Genomic DNA, 15,735 nt, shown 5'->3' with positions numbered 1-15,735 from the left:
AGGGGCTCAAGTGATATATCAGCCCTTGGCTGTTCTGCATCTCTCCACTCTGCTTTTCTAGTGTGTTGGCCTCCTTCTCAGGCAGGCCCTTCCCACAGGTATGCTCAGGTCACCCCTGGGCACTCGGGTGTGTAGCCCACCAGCCTAGCTACTCCAGGGAACAGAGGGTATCTTTTAAAAAAAGGTTCCAGGGTGTTTCGTGGACTCTGATTGGCTCATCTTGGGTCACATGCCTGCCTCTGAACCAGTCACAGTGGTCAAGGAGTTGGAATACTCTGGACTCTCCATGCCTGGGTCAAACGCCCTGCCCCAGGAATGGGAGGTCCAGCCTGCCCTGAACCTCTAGCACTGAGACGCCAGAACGGTTGTTTCCCAATGGAAAACCAGGCTGCTGTTACTAGAAGAAGGAATAGGTTCCAGTGCCAAAGACCCCTGTCCCCTGGATGGGCCGGGAGAGGCGAGCCAACATCTGCCCCGTGACTCTCTTTGCCTCTCTTTTTATGGTTGACTAAGCTCCTCTTTCGATCTGATATTTAATCTGATTGCATCAGGCTCTGGATTTAGGTCCCTTCCCGACTCTTTGCACAGGGATTGTCAACTATAAAACTATGGATTTGGAGATGTATAATTCTTTGTGCTGGGGGCTGACCTGTGCTTTGGAGGATGTTTAACAGCATCCCTGGTTTTCACCCAGTAGATGCCAGTAGCACCATCCCCCGAGCTGTGACCTCCCAAAGTGTCTCCAGAGATTTGAGAACCATTGCTTTAAGTTAATGTTTTTCTTCTGTCTTCTGATCCAGTAGGGGTTGGGCTAGTTTCACACTTGGAGGGTCAACTTCCTTATCTCCAAGTTCTTGGGATGGGGGTTCTCTGTACCCCCCAATACTGACAACACTTCTCACTGATAAACTGTGACCCTGTTGGAGCAGAGGTCCCCTGTCTCCACGGCCTCACCTTCAGGGCTGCCACATCAGGACCAGGACCTGTCGCATCTCCACCCCCTCAGCCCCACTTGGAGATGCTTTGGAATATGGATGCCCCATCTTGACCTTGGAATATGCTCCATCACAGGCTGTCTCCACCATGTCTGCAAACTACAGACAGTGTGACACGGCTTTGGACATCATTTGAGCCTCAGGGAACAGAGCGGGGAGGAAATCTATTGCCCGAAGTTCAGACCCAAGAATGCCTGGTGTCTTGGGTTTCTTAAAGTCGGACTGGGGTCTCTCGCAGCAGGCTCACCTGGTCTGTCCCCACTGAGCCTGCTCAGGCAGTAAATTCCATGGAATGACTCTGCGTGGGGAACTTCTCAGCAGCCCTTTGTTCTAAGGACAGTTAACTTCTGCTGAGCACTGACTACAGGGTGGCAGCGTAATTTAAAAATGCCACATTTCCATTGGGGAAGAATTTCAGCTCAGGCGACTCTGAACAGCTCTGATTTAAGATCCATAAACCTAGTTCAAGGCAGTAAATATGTAAGTAATTGATGATGTAGTGTGCAAGCAACTTAAAACCCATCCATCACATCCAGGCAAGTGAGGGCTGTGGACACGCTCAGAGAACAGGGTGACAGGAGGGGAATAAATGACCAGAGGGACCTAGACAGTTCTGCTCTCCCCATAACTCACCACTGCTTCTGCCTGGAGTCGTGGCCTCGTTCCCAAAAGAGCCTCCTCCCCGGTTTTGTCTTCTCAGGCCAGAGAGAAGGGCCACTAAGGAAAGCGCAGACAAGCACCTGGGTTGCTTGAGGTGAAAGCCACCTTTATGGCACACCTACCGCGTACCAGTTATTTGCCTCATGTTCCAGTGCCCGATTCCTTAGGGAAACTTCGCAAGATGGGTGCTATCGCTCCCCTTTAACAGAGGAAGAGGTCCAAAGAGCAGAGGACACAGGCATCACAAAGGCAAAATCAGGATTGGGATTCAGATCTGTGCCTGTAATTAATTCCATCTTGTCTCTCTGCCTCTCAGGCAAAAGAGGGGGTCCGGCCCCTGGGTTGCCTGGATTGTGGAACGTGCCATCCACAAACATGTTTGTTGCCCATTTCGGGGTCCAGGTGTCAAGCCCGACTTGCAGATCCCAGCCTGTGGTCTGCATGTCCCCTGCCTCCCCCACCCCATGCCTGTCCCTGATACTGCCGTTCCTGTTGTTCTATTTCAACACGAGAGCATTTACGGTTGAAATTGATGGAGCACAGGGCTGGCTGTTTTCCTCCCTTCACAGGAACATTTGCGGTGATGGCAGCGCGAGGCCTCTGTCAACTCTTGTTTCATCCTCATTTAAGCCTGAGCCGGGGGCAGTAAGCCAGCCTCTTCCAGTTAGCATTTTCCTTCGGGCCAAGGAGACAGGTCCTGTATCTGTGTGGTCTGAGAGGGCTCTGCATTGCTAGCGGGGGCCCCCCACCCCGAGCGTCTTCGGGTTTCCAGGCCGCCTCTCCTCTTGCTCAGGGTGTCTCTCCCAGGGAGGGTGCACAAGAAGACCCCCTCACCAACTCTGCTGGTGGTCGCTCCTTTCTGAATGTCTGAAGAGAGACCACGGTACTCACAAATGGGGCTCTGCAGTCCAGGAGATTTAGGTTAAAATCCCAGAAGGACATATGCCTTAGGCGACCTCTGGGCCTCAGTTTTCCCATTTGCAAAATGGGATCATTAGTGCCTACCTCACAGGGTGGATTGTTCATTCGTTCGTTCGTTCGCTCATTTGTTCATCGGTGAATATTAGTGGAGATGCCCCTTTGTGCCATCCCTGTGCTAGCTGCTGAGGAAACAGGAGGGAATGAAACAGATACGTTATAGAGAATCAATGAGCTAATGCAGGTGAAACACTTAGGCCCGTGGTGCCCAAACTTGTCTGCGCGTGAGTATGACCTGAAAACCTTTTGAGATGTTCAAAGCCAGGCCATACCCCAGTATAATTAAATCGAGGATCAGCAAACTTTTAAGGAATGAGCCAGATCGTAAACATTTTAGGCTTCGTGGGCCATCAGGTCTTCATCGTGGCTCCTCATCCCTGCCCTTATAGTGCAAAAGCAGCTGTAGACCATGCACACGTTGCTGTGCCAACGAAACTTTATTTACAAAACAGATTTGGCCCATGGGGTGTAGTTTGCTGACCCCTGAGTTAAATCACAGGGCAGGGGAGAGGCCCAGGCATCTGCTGATTCCGGTATGCTGACAATTGGGGAACCACTGACTTAGGCAATGCCTGGTACGTGTTAGCTGTTATCGCGGTTACTGTGTTGCAGCTGAGAGGAGTTAAGTACCTTTGCCCCGTTTGGGGGCAGAACCAGGACAATAACCCTGGGCTTCCTAACTCCAAACCCCATTCTTTTGATCATGTTGCTTCTCTGTTTTAAGCTCTCAGAGCCTCAGTTTCTTCATCTGTAAAATGGGATTGATACTAGACCTCCCTGACACAGTAGCTAAGGGGCCTGAATGTGAACGTTGACATACAGTGCAAATCTGCCCTCGAGAGGGACTCTGTCAATGGGAAGAGTCAGGAGGAGCTGAGGATGTTCCAGAGGTCCTGACCCCAGTGGCTCAGGAAGCCGCCGGGCCCTGAACAGACAGGCACGTGGGGAGAGGTTTGGGCGAGGAAGTGGTGGGCTCCATTTTTGAGCAGATGGGCTTAGTTTGGTCGGCCATCCCAGCTGAGGTCCCAGCTCCCGCTCAGAGCCTGAGAGCCAGGGCTGGAGGTATGGGTGTGTGGCCAGGGCAGAGTGGGGCGCCTGGCTTCCTGGGACCCCTCAGTGGTCCAGGCCCCGCAGGGCTGTGGAGAAGTGAAGCCTCCATTTGGAGGGTTAGGCTACTGGCTTATTTTTGCTGGAGTTAGCGAGAAAAACCCTTCACCTCTCAGCTGTAAGCCAAACTGCATGCGACACTGAACACATGAAGATGAGTAATCGGCATCTCCTACTGTCCAGGAGCTCACGGTCAAGTGGGTGGTGGAGAGATCAGATGTGTATGCAGAGGCTCTTGTGCAACGAGGCAAGTGACCCAAAGAGGTAAGAGCAGGATGCTCTGGGAGGAGCATGGCAGGGGTGTCTGCCCCGTACATTCAGGGAGGGCTTCCTGGAGGAGCCATGCCCGAGCTAGATCTTGGAGGAAGAGTGGGCATGAGTCAGGCTAAGAGAAGTAGGGAAAGGGTGCGGGAAACTGTTCTAGAAAGAGAGAACAGTATCTTTGAAGGTGGGAGGTGCAAGTGAGTAGATCCATGGTGTGAATGTGACCAGGGGAAGGCTGGGGACAGCAATGCAGCCAGTGGCAATTTTCAGCCCAGGACTGGCCCTCAGTGCTGTCCTTCTGCTTTCTCAGAGGCACCAGGCATTTCTTCCTCTTTGGCCTGGGATCGGCATATTCTTCCTCTTCATCTGACTTTTCGTGGTCACTTGAGTAGACATGATGCTATAACAGAGGTCCTGGAGATAATGATTTTGGATATACCAAGTCTGCCCTCAAGATTATATTGAAGGGACCTGCCAGCCTCCACTCTAACTCCAGAAGCATCACACATATTTCCTTCTTGATCATTTATTTCCTGCGTGCTTCCCAAATAACCCAACGTGGATCCATTTTCCTAATGAGATTCTTCTGGATTTCTAGATTTCTTTTGTATTTTATTATCTTATTACATAAACTGATTTTGACATTTCAAGATGATCCCTCTCCTCTTTCTAGACCATAGCAGTAAAATTATATCAAGGGGAAATTTGAGGGGATACAGGGAGAGGGAAGGGAGATGGGTTTCCTAATAGGTCTAGTTTTTAGAATCGAGGGAAGATGCATAATTAGTACCAGTCCCCACCTCCAGTCCCTGGGGTGGTGTCATGGAATTAGCAGCCCATTGCCTCACTTCTCCTGTCATATCCACTCCCATCACCCGCCGCTGCCGCCACACTGCCTGCACATATACCCAGACTACTGTTAACATTTTAGATTCTTCGTCTGTCATTCCCACAAGGAAGATGATTACTCATGTGGCACCCAGGTGTCCCATTGTTTGGTTAGGAGGTTAAAAATCCCTGATACACTTCAATAAACTCAACAGTGGGCACATTATAAAATGTAATGAAATGCCTCAGCCATCTTCCCTTTCTTTACTGCAATGAAATTTAATTGAGGCCATATGAGGGGGCTGAGATAAATCACAGCTGATGACTCCACCCTTCACCCGTCTCACTGGGAGAGGGCGTGATGTTATCACTGTTCACATGTGTGATTTATGGGCAATTCAGGGAATCCCAGCTAAGCAGTTACCTGCCGGGATTCAGACGCCAGGTGGTGATGGTTTTTTAAAAAGGGGAGCATGGTTTTGAAGGAGGGAGTTAGAATCAATACATCCTAGTTTTCCCACTAGATCCTGAAGGTAATTCCAGTTTGGTTTCACCATTTAAAAAAATTTTAACCGAGCCTTGGGCCAGGAGGAACAGGTGATGGAAGAGAACTTTGATTCTAACTCACTGTGAGGTCTTCCCCTCACATCCTCTGCACTTTTCTGCCTCTTGCCTCACATGTCAGCCTCTCTGTGCTCCCATTTGCTCAGTGCTCTCACTGCTCACCTGTCCTACCGAGGTAGGCTTGTACCTGGAGCCACTCCCAGGAGAGCATTCATCTGTTCTCCTTGACCATGACCAGCACCACCATCTCCCCTTTGGTAACTTACATGTCCTCCAGGTCTTCTCTCTGCTTTGATAAAGTGACAACTGGATAATCGTATTCATTAGCCCAGGCAGAAGCAGTGAGAGGAGAGAGTTAATTTTCCTTTCCCTCTGTCTTCATGAGCTGACATGGATTTCAGCAGTGGCATGTAATCAGAGACATTGCCTCATCACAGATTATTCTACCAGGAGGCGGTGAGGGCTAGAAAGAAAACAGGCTTGGGGTGAGACTGGGATAGGTTAGAACCTTGGCTGGACCGCTTGATGGTTCTACTCTGCCTGGCTCTTCTCTTCTGTAAAATGGACATTGAAACAACACACCTAGGATTAGGCGAGCAGAGGGGTGACACCACGTGGTCATGTACACTGTGGCTTGGAAGCTGCCATTTGTCCAAGAATTCCCACTATGTAAGTGGCCAAAGTGGGTCTATAACCCAAGTCTTCTGGCTTCAAAGAAAAAAGCCTTTCATAATGTATACATATATCAAACCATCACATTGTATACTTTAAATACCTTACAATTTTATTTGCCAATTACACCTCAATAAAACTGGGAAAAAAAAAGAAAAAGGGAAAAATTTCTCCACTAATCAGCCAAGGAAATGAGTTACACAGCTCTTAATCAGGAGTTGACACACTTTTTCTATAAAGGACCAGGTAATAATTATACCTGGCTTTGTGGACCACATGTTTCTGTCAGTTACTCAAACTCTGCTATTATAGTGCAGAAGCAGTCACAGACAGTGTGTAAATGAGTGGGGGTGTCTGTGTGCCAATCAGACTTTATTTACGAAAGCAGGTGACGGGCCAGATTTGGCCTGAGGGTCATAGTTTGCCAACCTCTGTTCTAAGTCATAGTCCATGGAGAGCTTTGTCAGGTTCTAACTGGTGTGTGAATCCTAGAGGTAGAGTGATGGTGACAATGACAAAAGCAAGAATAACAATAATATGTCAGGCACTCAGCTAAGCCCTGTTCCAATTATATTACCCCACTTCATCCTGCTAACAATTCTGTGAGGGAGATATTATGGCCCCTTTTTTACAGGAGACAAAAACTGAGACTCACAGAGGTGAAAATGCCCAAGGTCTCATAGCTAATAAGTGGCTGAGCTGTTGCTTGAACACAGGTCTACTCGCTTCAAAGTCCCACACTCCATGGAGCAATTTGATAACCTTCCCATTCAGAAATGAAGCCTGCTGCTCCGTCTTTAAAATAGGCCTGTGCTCAAGGCCTTGTAGCCGGTTTGAACCCCACACACATACCAATTGGTTTGACCCCGATACCTCCATTCCTGCAGTCTTCCTATTTCTGGGCAGGTAACTAAACCATTGCCCTTTGCTTTGCCTCAGTGCCATGCGGAATCCCTAAGCATCTCCTCTGAAGGGTCTCTTCCACCAAGAGCGAGCAGCACAGCCTTTGCTCACCCCCAGCATCTCTTCTGCCTATTTCTTCCCCCAAGACCTGCGACCCAGGCTCACTCTTATCTACTACTCACCAGTGCTGAGTTGTTCCCTAGACACCTTCACAGTGATCGCAAGCCCGCAGGTGATGAAATTTGCATCTTGAGAAGTGGGTTGTAGTTGTCTCAGGGAGAAAATTATGTCCATCTACACAAAGAAACTCAATTCGGCCCCGAAGCACCATGGTGCTGTAACCTTTAGAGATAGCACAAAGACTTTTAGATCTGATGTATTTGAATTGGATATTAAAGCAAATAGAGTTGTTCCCCGCTATGTGAATAACACTGTGAACAGCTTTAGTCAAGGACTGGTTGCCACCTTGGATGAATCAGTGGGATTTTAGCTGGTGACTGGCCTGTGGCCACAGAAGAAAAGTTGAATATGCTCTAAGTTTTATTAATTTCAGGACCCTTGGAGCCTAAAGAAGTTGCTGCTTGATTTGAAGGCAGCACCATTGTTAAGTTCTCAGTCTCTCCTGTCCCTGGGCTAGAAGTTGAAGGGCAGCTGGACCTTCCATTTCATTTGCGGCATTTCTGAGGATGAGCTCTCGGGGTGGACTGTCCTAACTCAAACCCCAGCTCTCCCGCCCGGAATGGAGTTAGGAGATTAGATGAAATAATACATCTAAAGCATTTAATCTGAGTCCTGCCAAATAGTAAGTACTCAGTAAATGTTAGCTGTTATTATTAATAGTACTATGTGCTCAGAGGTCTTTATCTCCATGGAAACATTTAAGGATGGGATAGCTCCTCTTCTAGCCAATAGAGTTTAGAGACTCAGAGACTGCGATAGACAGTTTCTTGTGGTCGTTTCCAACTCAAGGACTGCGTGATTTGAACAATAATTTTTACGCTTGTCTCAGAAGGAGACATAGCATAGGAAGGCAGTAGGGTGCGGGGGTGAAAAGCAAGGCTTTAGTTTTGTAGGAAGCTGGGGTCAACTCTCAAGTCCACCAAATACTAGCAATAGGACTCGGAACAATTAATTATCCTCATTTTCCTTATCTCTAAACTAGGGATACAACCTTGTAGGGTTGTTTGGATTAAAGGAAGAAACAGCTCCAAGAGGCGAATCCCCCCTTGGGATACGTACAAGAAGTCAGACTGTGCATTGCTCCTGTACCAGCCAGTGGACTGAGTACTCTGGGATATGGTTTTTTTATTGGGGGCTGCAGGTGGGATCATGACATGACAGCTCAAGTGAGAAAGACCTGGCCTGGAGGCTGAATGGCCTTGTAAGGGTCAGGGCTGATGTTTTGGACCCCAGCGGAGGTGGGGAGCTAGAGGAGGGGGTGGGAGTGGGGCCGTCCTCTTTCTGTCATAGCCTGGCAGGCTGCTCTCCCCTCAGCTGCCAAAGGGAGCTCTTAAATGCGTAAGACCCTGTGCAGCCTCCTGCCTGTGTTCTAATTCGCTAGATGGTTCCCGTTGCCTTAACACAAAGTCCTGTTTTATTTCCTTCATGGAATGTGTCACCTTATGTCTCCCCCTGTAGACTCTAAGCTCAGAAAACTTGACTATCTTGTTTGCCATATACCCACCCCCAGTTCCGTACCTGGCACACAGTAGAGCCGTCTCAGCTTCCTACGGCTGCTGTAACAAATTACCAAAACTCAATGGCTTACAAGAAAATACATGTATTATCTTACAGTTCTGGAGGTCAGGAGTCCAAAAACAGTCTCAGGGCTAAAGTTCAGGTGTCTGCAGGGCTGTTTCCTTCTGGAGGCTCCAGGGGAAACTCTGTTCTGTTGCCTTTTCTAGCTTCCGGAGGCTGCTGCATCCCTTGGCACTTGGCCCCTTTCCATCCTCAGAGCCAGCGAACATCACATCTCCTTCTCTGACTCTGACCCTCCTGCCTCCCTCTTTCACTTGTGATTACATCAGCCCTACCTGGCTAATCCGGATTAATCTCTCGTTTCAAGATCCTTAACTCAATCACATCTGCAAAATCTCTTTTTGCCTGTTAAGTCATATATTTTATGGGGCCCAGGGATTAGGATGGACATCTTTGGGGGTGGCGGGTACGATAGTAGGAATAAACAACATACTGTGACATTGCTTTCTGGGCCTCTGAGGCCCTTTTCTGAGTTTATAAGGTCTGGTTCTCATTGTTTCCTTTGCTTTCCCCAGACAGAGGTAGGAGGCACAGACAGTACAGGATGGGTTGAACTCCGTGTATCTGGAGAGCAGTCTGGACTAGAAGCATCCAGTTTGTTCCTCTCTGAGGTTCAGATCACCACTCAGTCACTTTTTAGCTATAGACAGTTGCTTATTGCTTCTAAGCCTCAGTATTCCCATCTGTGAAATGGGGATGAAATTGGCTGTCGTTTATTGAGCCCCAGCTATGTGACCTGAATTTAAAAAACCCAGTCCTGGCCTTTACTTGCTGTGTGACCTTGGGCAAATGGTATAACTTCTCGATTTCCTTGTTGGTGCTGTGGCACCGATGATAACAGTTGATACATCACATGTGCACACACATGCAGTGTATGGATAAAATGAGATAATATATGTAAAGGGCTTATTTGGCAATAGTGCTTGGCACATGGTAACACTCAACACAGAGCATATTTATTATTTTTCTTATTTCTCATTTTTATAATTCATACCATTATTCTTATTTCTTTCTTCCTCTTCTTTTCCCTCCTTTTCCTTTGCTTTATCATCACCCATTTTTACGTGATGTCTCTGTGTTAAATGTTTTCAAGAGTTTTCCCCATGCCGGACTCTGTTAGCCTGAGTTCAAACTCACCAGGTCAGAGCCTGAGTTTTTCATTTCATCATGGCTCAACCTACCGTGATGCTTTATTAATATTGGTTTCTTCTATCGTGGCTTCTGTTTGACTATCTGGCTACCAAGTTGTCAAAGACCAAGCCTCCTGGTTTCTCCCCTCCTGTTATACAGAGGCACTTTTGAGAGGGCATCAACAGTGGGACCTAAAGGAGGGAAGAAAAGCACTCCTCTCCAGCCCTCTCCCTTGCCATGCACTGCAAATGAAAATATCTGGGAAGAAATGTCTATTATTCTATCCCTGGAACCAAAGGCACCAGGGATAGTCATAATTCTGTCTCCGTGTCTGCGTGTCTTGTTATCAGAAAATTAGAGTAGAAAAGAAGCTTTTGTTCAGCTATGGAGACATCTTAATAGGCACTTTGATTGTTAAACAGAAGTTTCCATATCAGTTTAATTGCTATAAGTGCTGTTTGCCTTCTCTGTTGTGATAAGGCCTGCATTTTCATAGATTTTCCCTTTAAACAGTTTTCCTTTGCTTTAAGGCTTGCATTGGCAAGTTTAAGGAAATCCAAATGAAGAAAGTAAAGAGAAGATCTCAGAGTTCAGATCTGCACACCCAGGGACAAAGCCGTGTGGAGGTTGTTATTGCTGGAGACTAATGTTGTCGCAGCCGATGAATGTAACTGACGGAATTTGCTCCTTCAACCAGATATTGGGAGATGAAACCAAACTACCAAACTTAATTACATCTACTTTTTCAAGAGGGTGCTGTAATTGAGAATGAGAACAACTAGGATATGAATCTAACAGTGAGATGTGCTTATAATAAAAGAGGATTTGTTCTCTACTGAGTTGAGCTTCAGAAGTACCATCTCAAGATTGTGGGGAGAGGGAGGGGGTGGGGAGATGGCTAGAGAAGTGAAAAACATCTCAATCAGGGTTTCTCAGCCTTGGCACTATTGCCATTCGGGTCTAGTTAGTTCCATTTTTTTTTTTTTTTTTTTTTGCGGTGCGGGGGCCTCTCACTGCTGTGGCCTCTCCCGTTGCGGAGCACAGGCTCCGGACGCGCAGGCTCAGCGGCCATGGCTCACGGGCCCAGCCGCTCCGCGGCATGTGGGATCTTCCCAGACCAGGGCATGAACCCGTGTCCCCTGCATCGGCAGGCGGACTCCCAACCACTGCGCCACCAGGGAATCCCGGGTCTAGTTAGTTCTTTGGCGTGGGGATGTGTCTTGTGTATTGTGGAATGTTGAGTAGCATCCCTGGTCTCTACACATTAGATGCCAGTAGCATCCCCACAACACCGCCCCAATTATTTGGCAGTATCTCCAAACAGTGCCAAATGTTCCCCCGGGCAAAAGTGCCCCTGATTGAAGATGCTGATATAGGAGCTTTTGGAAGGCTCAGGAGCAACTGCAGAGTTACTCCTTGAGGATCTACCAGTGCCCGGCTGTGTGACCTTTAGCTAGTCACTGCACCTCTTTGAGCTCCTGTGTCTACCTTTGTGCAGTGGGAATAATGAGAACACCGACTGCATAGAGGCAAAGCTTCTGCGTATAAACTGCACAGAATTATGCCTACCACATATTGAGTGCTCAGTAAATTCACTGTTTCTATGATAAGAATCTCAGATTCAGCAAACACGTGTTACGTACTTACTTTGTCCCAGGTGCTTGCTGTGCTATGAGGCAGTGATGCAAAGATGAAGATGTGGTCCCTGTCCTTGTAGGAGTGGCAAAAATATGGAGACTTGTTGGTACTGCCTTATTCTTCACCCATGGCAGATGTTACTAATCGGTCTCAATGCTCTTTCCTCTTGAGCCTCAGAATCCTTCTCAACACACTTTCCTAGACAGCCACTACTAACATCCCATGAGATGAAACCCCTTTGGCACTCCTCACTTTGCAGATTCCCCATGAGGAGGCTGTGTATCTGAGCTAACCCTTCCTCTCCAGCATAGCCATTCCACCTCTACCCATCCCTGGCACTGGAGAAAGCATCTTAAGGACTTAGCAGGTAGCAGCATCCTTCCTTACAAATCTGACTTCAATCCCCTGCTCTCTCTCTCCCTCTCTTTTAAAATTGTCTTTCTTTCTTGTCTTTTTTGCTTCTCTCAGAAGCCAAAACAAGTAATAAAATGGGCTTGGACTTGATGACATTTAGTTTTTAGTTAAACTAGAGGAAATTCCACTGGCTCTGATTCTGAGTGATATATCATGCTGTCTCCCTCTTTCTCTGGCCTTTGGGGCTTGGGAAATCATTAGCTCTTCCAGAAATGGTCCCAGCTTTACAAGGGCAGAATTGGGGTTTCTGGAAACAGCTTTCAGATGGCTGTTGACAGTGTCATTAGACAGAAGAGAGGAGTGAATGGGTTAGGGTTAAATGCTCCCTGATCGGTGCAGACATGCCCAGCTCCCCAGTGAGCGTGCCACTCCATAACAACTGCTGTGAAAAATGAGGCATGCATTTGCAGCTCTGTGGACAGGGATCTGGCTCCATCCATCTGGCCTGAGAAATGAGAGCTGGCGTGTGGGTCAGCCACTTCCTTCTCCTCTCCTCTAGCTGGTGGAGGTTTCACAGGCCGCACCGGTCCATTTCTGCTGTTGTTTCGCACCTCTCTGGGGCCTGTGAGGTCTGCGAGGAGGGTACTGCGGGCAACCAGGCAGTGGCGTGAAGGTGGGGGCTGGTGCCCAGAGGCTGTGGAAGAAGTCCTGGAACTCAGTCAGTGGTGGAGTGATAGTGTGGGTCGCTGGGATGTAGCCTGAGGCGTGAAAGAAAAGACCAGATGGGCATAGGCACCCAGCCTGAAGTCTGTGTGATTTATTGTTTCTTCCTCGTTCCCATTCATCCATCAATTTATCCATTCATCTAGCTGTCCATCCATCCATCCATCCATCCATCCATCCACCCACCTACCAATCCATCCATCCGCCTACCCGTCTGTCCACCTTGCAACTCATCTGTCCATCTGCCCACCTATCCAACCATTCATCCATCCATCCATCTACCCACCTACCAATCCATCCACCCACCTCCCCATCTGTCTATCTACTGACTCATCTGTCCATCCATGCACCTATCCAGACATTCATCCATCCATCCGTCCACCCACCCATCCACCCACCTACCCACTCAATCATCCATTCATCAATCCATCCACTTTTTCCAGCATGAGTTTAGGTGGTACATAGTTAGACGTATTTTAAATAGTTACTTATACAGAAAGTGATATTGGTTTTCCATATAGAGTTGCTTTGAGAATAAATGTGTTTAAACAAACAAGTCAACCTAAAATATTAAGTAGATAATTTTATGGGTTGTACAGGGGCATGACAAAAATTAGGAAAGCGATACTTGTACAACTGGCATTTGGAATCTGCTAAGTTAGAACTTTGCATACACAGGCACGTGTTCTAGGTCCCTTAAGCCTGGATTCACAGCTTCTGTGTGATCTACGAGGTGTATGATCTTGAGCACACGACTTCCTCTCTCCAAGCCTCAGCTTCCTCACCTGGAAGGTTGCTGACAATCCCGAACCTTGTTTTGAGGATGTAACGAGCTCAGGCATGTGAGTCACATGGCACATGCCTGGCACACAGTAAGCACTTGGTAAATGGGAGCCATGCTCAGTTCGATTCTTCCCCCAGCTGTTTTTTTTCCAGGCACTGCCCCACCCGGGGGACCTTGTGTGAGTTAAGGTAACACAAGCTAAACCAGTTTTCCATTTGGCTTTGGTTTAGCAAGTGATGGCGGCCAGTGTCCTTCCTGAGGCCAGCGAGCCTCCCTCTTCCTTCTGGGGCTTGGTGGGAGCCCACCCCCACTTCCGATTCTCTGTGTAACAGGACCTTCTCCTCCTCTCTTCTCTCCCTGCAGACACACTGTCAGTGCCACGCTGGTCCCCACAGATCCCTCGCAGAGACCTCGGCAACTCCATCAAGCACAGGTAGGCTGGATTCCTGGCTGCACCGGGGCCCACCTCCCAGCACAGGGAGGGCTGGGACCTCTGGCCCCAGCGTGGGGAAAGGCTGGCAGGCTGTTTTGCCCCAGCTCCGATATCACCATGCTCTTCTCTCCTCCGCCAGGCTGAACCTCGATGTGGCAAGGGACTGAGATGTCTGCTTCACCTGGCTCATAAACTTAACACCTACTGGTTAAAAGCCAGGGCTTTGGAGTCAGACTGGCCTGTATTCCAATCCCAGCTAGTAAAGCTTTGCAACCCTGAGGAAGTTACTTAACCTCTCTGAGACTCAATTTCCTCATCAGATATTTCTGACTACTCATAGGGTGGTCGTGAGGATTAAATGAGATAATATATTAAAATGCTAAGCAAAGGGCCTGGCACATAATAACCACTCAGTAAATGGTATCAATATTAAGACAAATGCTTGTCCTAATTTTGGGTCTCCCCACCCAGAAGACAAGATTGCAGGCTGAAGTCAGAGATGCTCACTTTCTGCTGAAGCATAGGTCAGTCCAGGGCTCCAGCCCTGTTGGGTGCCCGGGACAACCTCTCCAGGAGTACACCTGCCCTTTTCAGGAGGAAGATTTCTATCTACTAAGTCATCCCTTATACGAAGTTAACTTTCCACATTTTATCTCATTATCCTCACAATCTGTTCACAAACTCAGTGGGGTAAGTAGCACAAGTGTGGTCATGTCCATTTGACAGATAGGGAAACTGAGTCCCTGAATGATTAAGTGATGAATCTACAAGCTAATTAACCCCAGCATTTTGTGTTCTTTTGACACCTCTGCTGAGAGCTTTCTTTGCACGAGGCCTCTGTGACCAGCAGAGAGTTCACTCATTCATGGTTTCTTTCCACTAGTATTTATAGAGAATATCTGTACCGGGGCTGCAGCACTGAACACGACGTAAGGCTTTCAACCTTGGGAAACTTGAGGTCTAGTGGAGGGATAGACAGTTAACAGACCATGACAGTACGGTGGTGGTGGGGATCAGGGCTATAAGTGGGGGAGGCAATTCCAGGGGCAGACACGTCACCATAACCCGGGGTGAGGCAGGAATGAGCACATTCTCCCGGAATGGCATCTCGTCAACAGTTTTTGAAAGAAATATGTTGACAGGATAGTTGTTAAGACTCAAATGAGAAAACGGTGGAGGAAGTCGTGAGAAATACACGATAGACACGTCAGTGGTCAGGCGGTGAGATGCAGAGGGAAAGGCATCAAAAAGAAGGGCCTTGTTTTGTTTGCTTACAGGCTGCTCCCTGGCTCAGCTTCACCTCTGGATTGGCCACACCCCTAGCTCGGCTCCACCCCTGGATTGGCCACACCCCTGGCTCAGCCACGACACTAGACTCTAGCACCCTAATGTTAGACCTGGTGGTACCTCAGATTCAAATGCTGGTGCCGAGAGGAGGAAAATGATCTGATGATCTTGGGCATCAGGAACATCTTAGAGGAGCTGGCACTTGGGATGCCTTGTTACTCTCCAGTCTCACCCTGTTTCTCTCTCTGGGCTCCATGCCAGGATGGAAAGACCTAGACTCATCCCAGCCTTGGTGAAAAAATGAAATTAAAATCCCATACCATCCGCTGTCCTCAGAGTCACCTCAGCCACAGCTTGGAAGAGGGATTGCTGATCCCAGGGATGGGAGAGGGCTGGAAAGGAGAAGGAACTCCCACCTGCCACTCATACTCTTGATTCCCATGCTGCTGGCTGGTGGATGAAACACGAGTCCGTTTGCCATTCCCCAGAGCTGACAAATCCTGCAAAATACATCCTGCCCCTCTTGCTCATCCTGCTAAAGGGGCAGAAAGGGACTTAACCAACCCCCAGTCCAAAACTGGAAAGGGAGTTTTCCTGGCCACAAGAGTGTCTCTTCAGAATATTGCTATTTGCTTAGTTATGGAGGCTTTGGGCTG

The 15,735-nt window shown here is 48.2% G+C and overlaps 1 protein-coding gene across 1 annotated transcript in view; it reads left to right on the top strand.

Moving 5' to 3' along the window:
* KSR2 (kinase suppressor of ras 2) overlaps positions 1–15,735 on the top strand; it is a 327,436-nt gene that overhangs the window by 203,382 nt on the left and 108,319 nt on the right. The window contains exon 5 of the mRNA XM_032602629.1: positions 13,723–13,792. Coding sequence (XP_032458520.1) covers positions 13,723–13,792 — 70 coding nt within the window. The remainder of the gene's footprint in view (positions 1–13,722; positions 13,793–15,735) is intronic.

The sequence above is a fragment of the Phocoena sinus genome, chromosome 14, assembly GCF_008692025.1.
Source record: "Phocoena sinus isolate mPhoSin1 chromosome 14, mPhoSin1.pri, whole genome shotgun sequence".
NCBI lineage: Eukaryota > Metazoa > Chordata > Mammalia > Artiodactyla > Phocoenidae > Phocoena > Phocoena sinus.
Note: the sequence above shows the minus strand (reverse complement) of the source record. Positions and strands in the feature narration are given on the sequence as shown.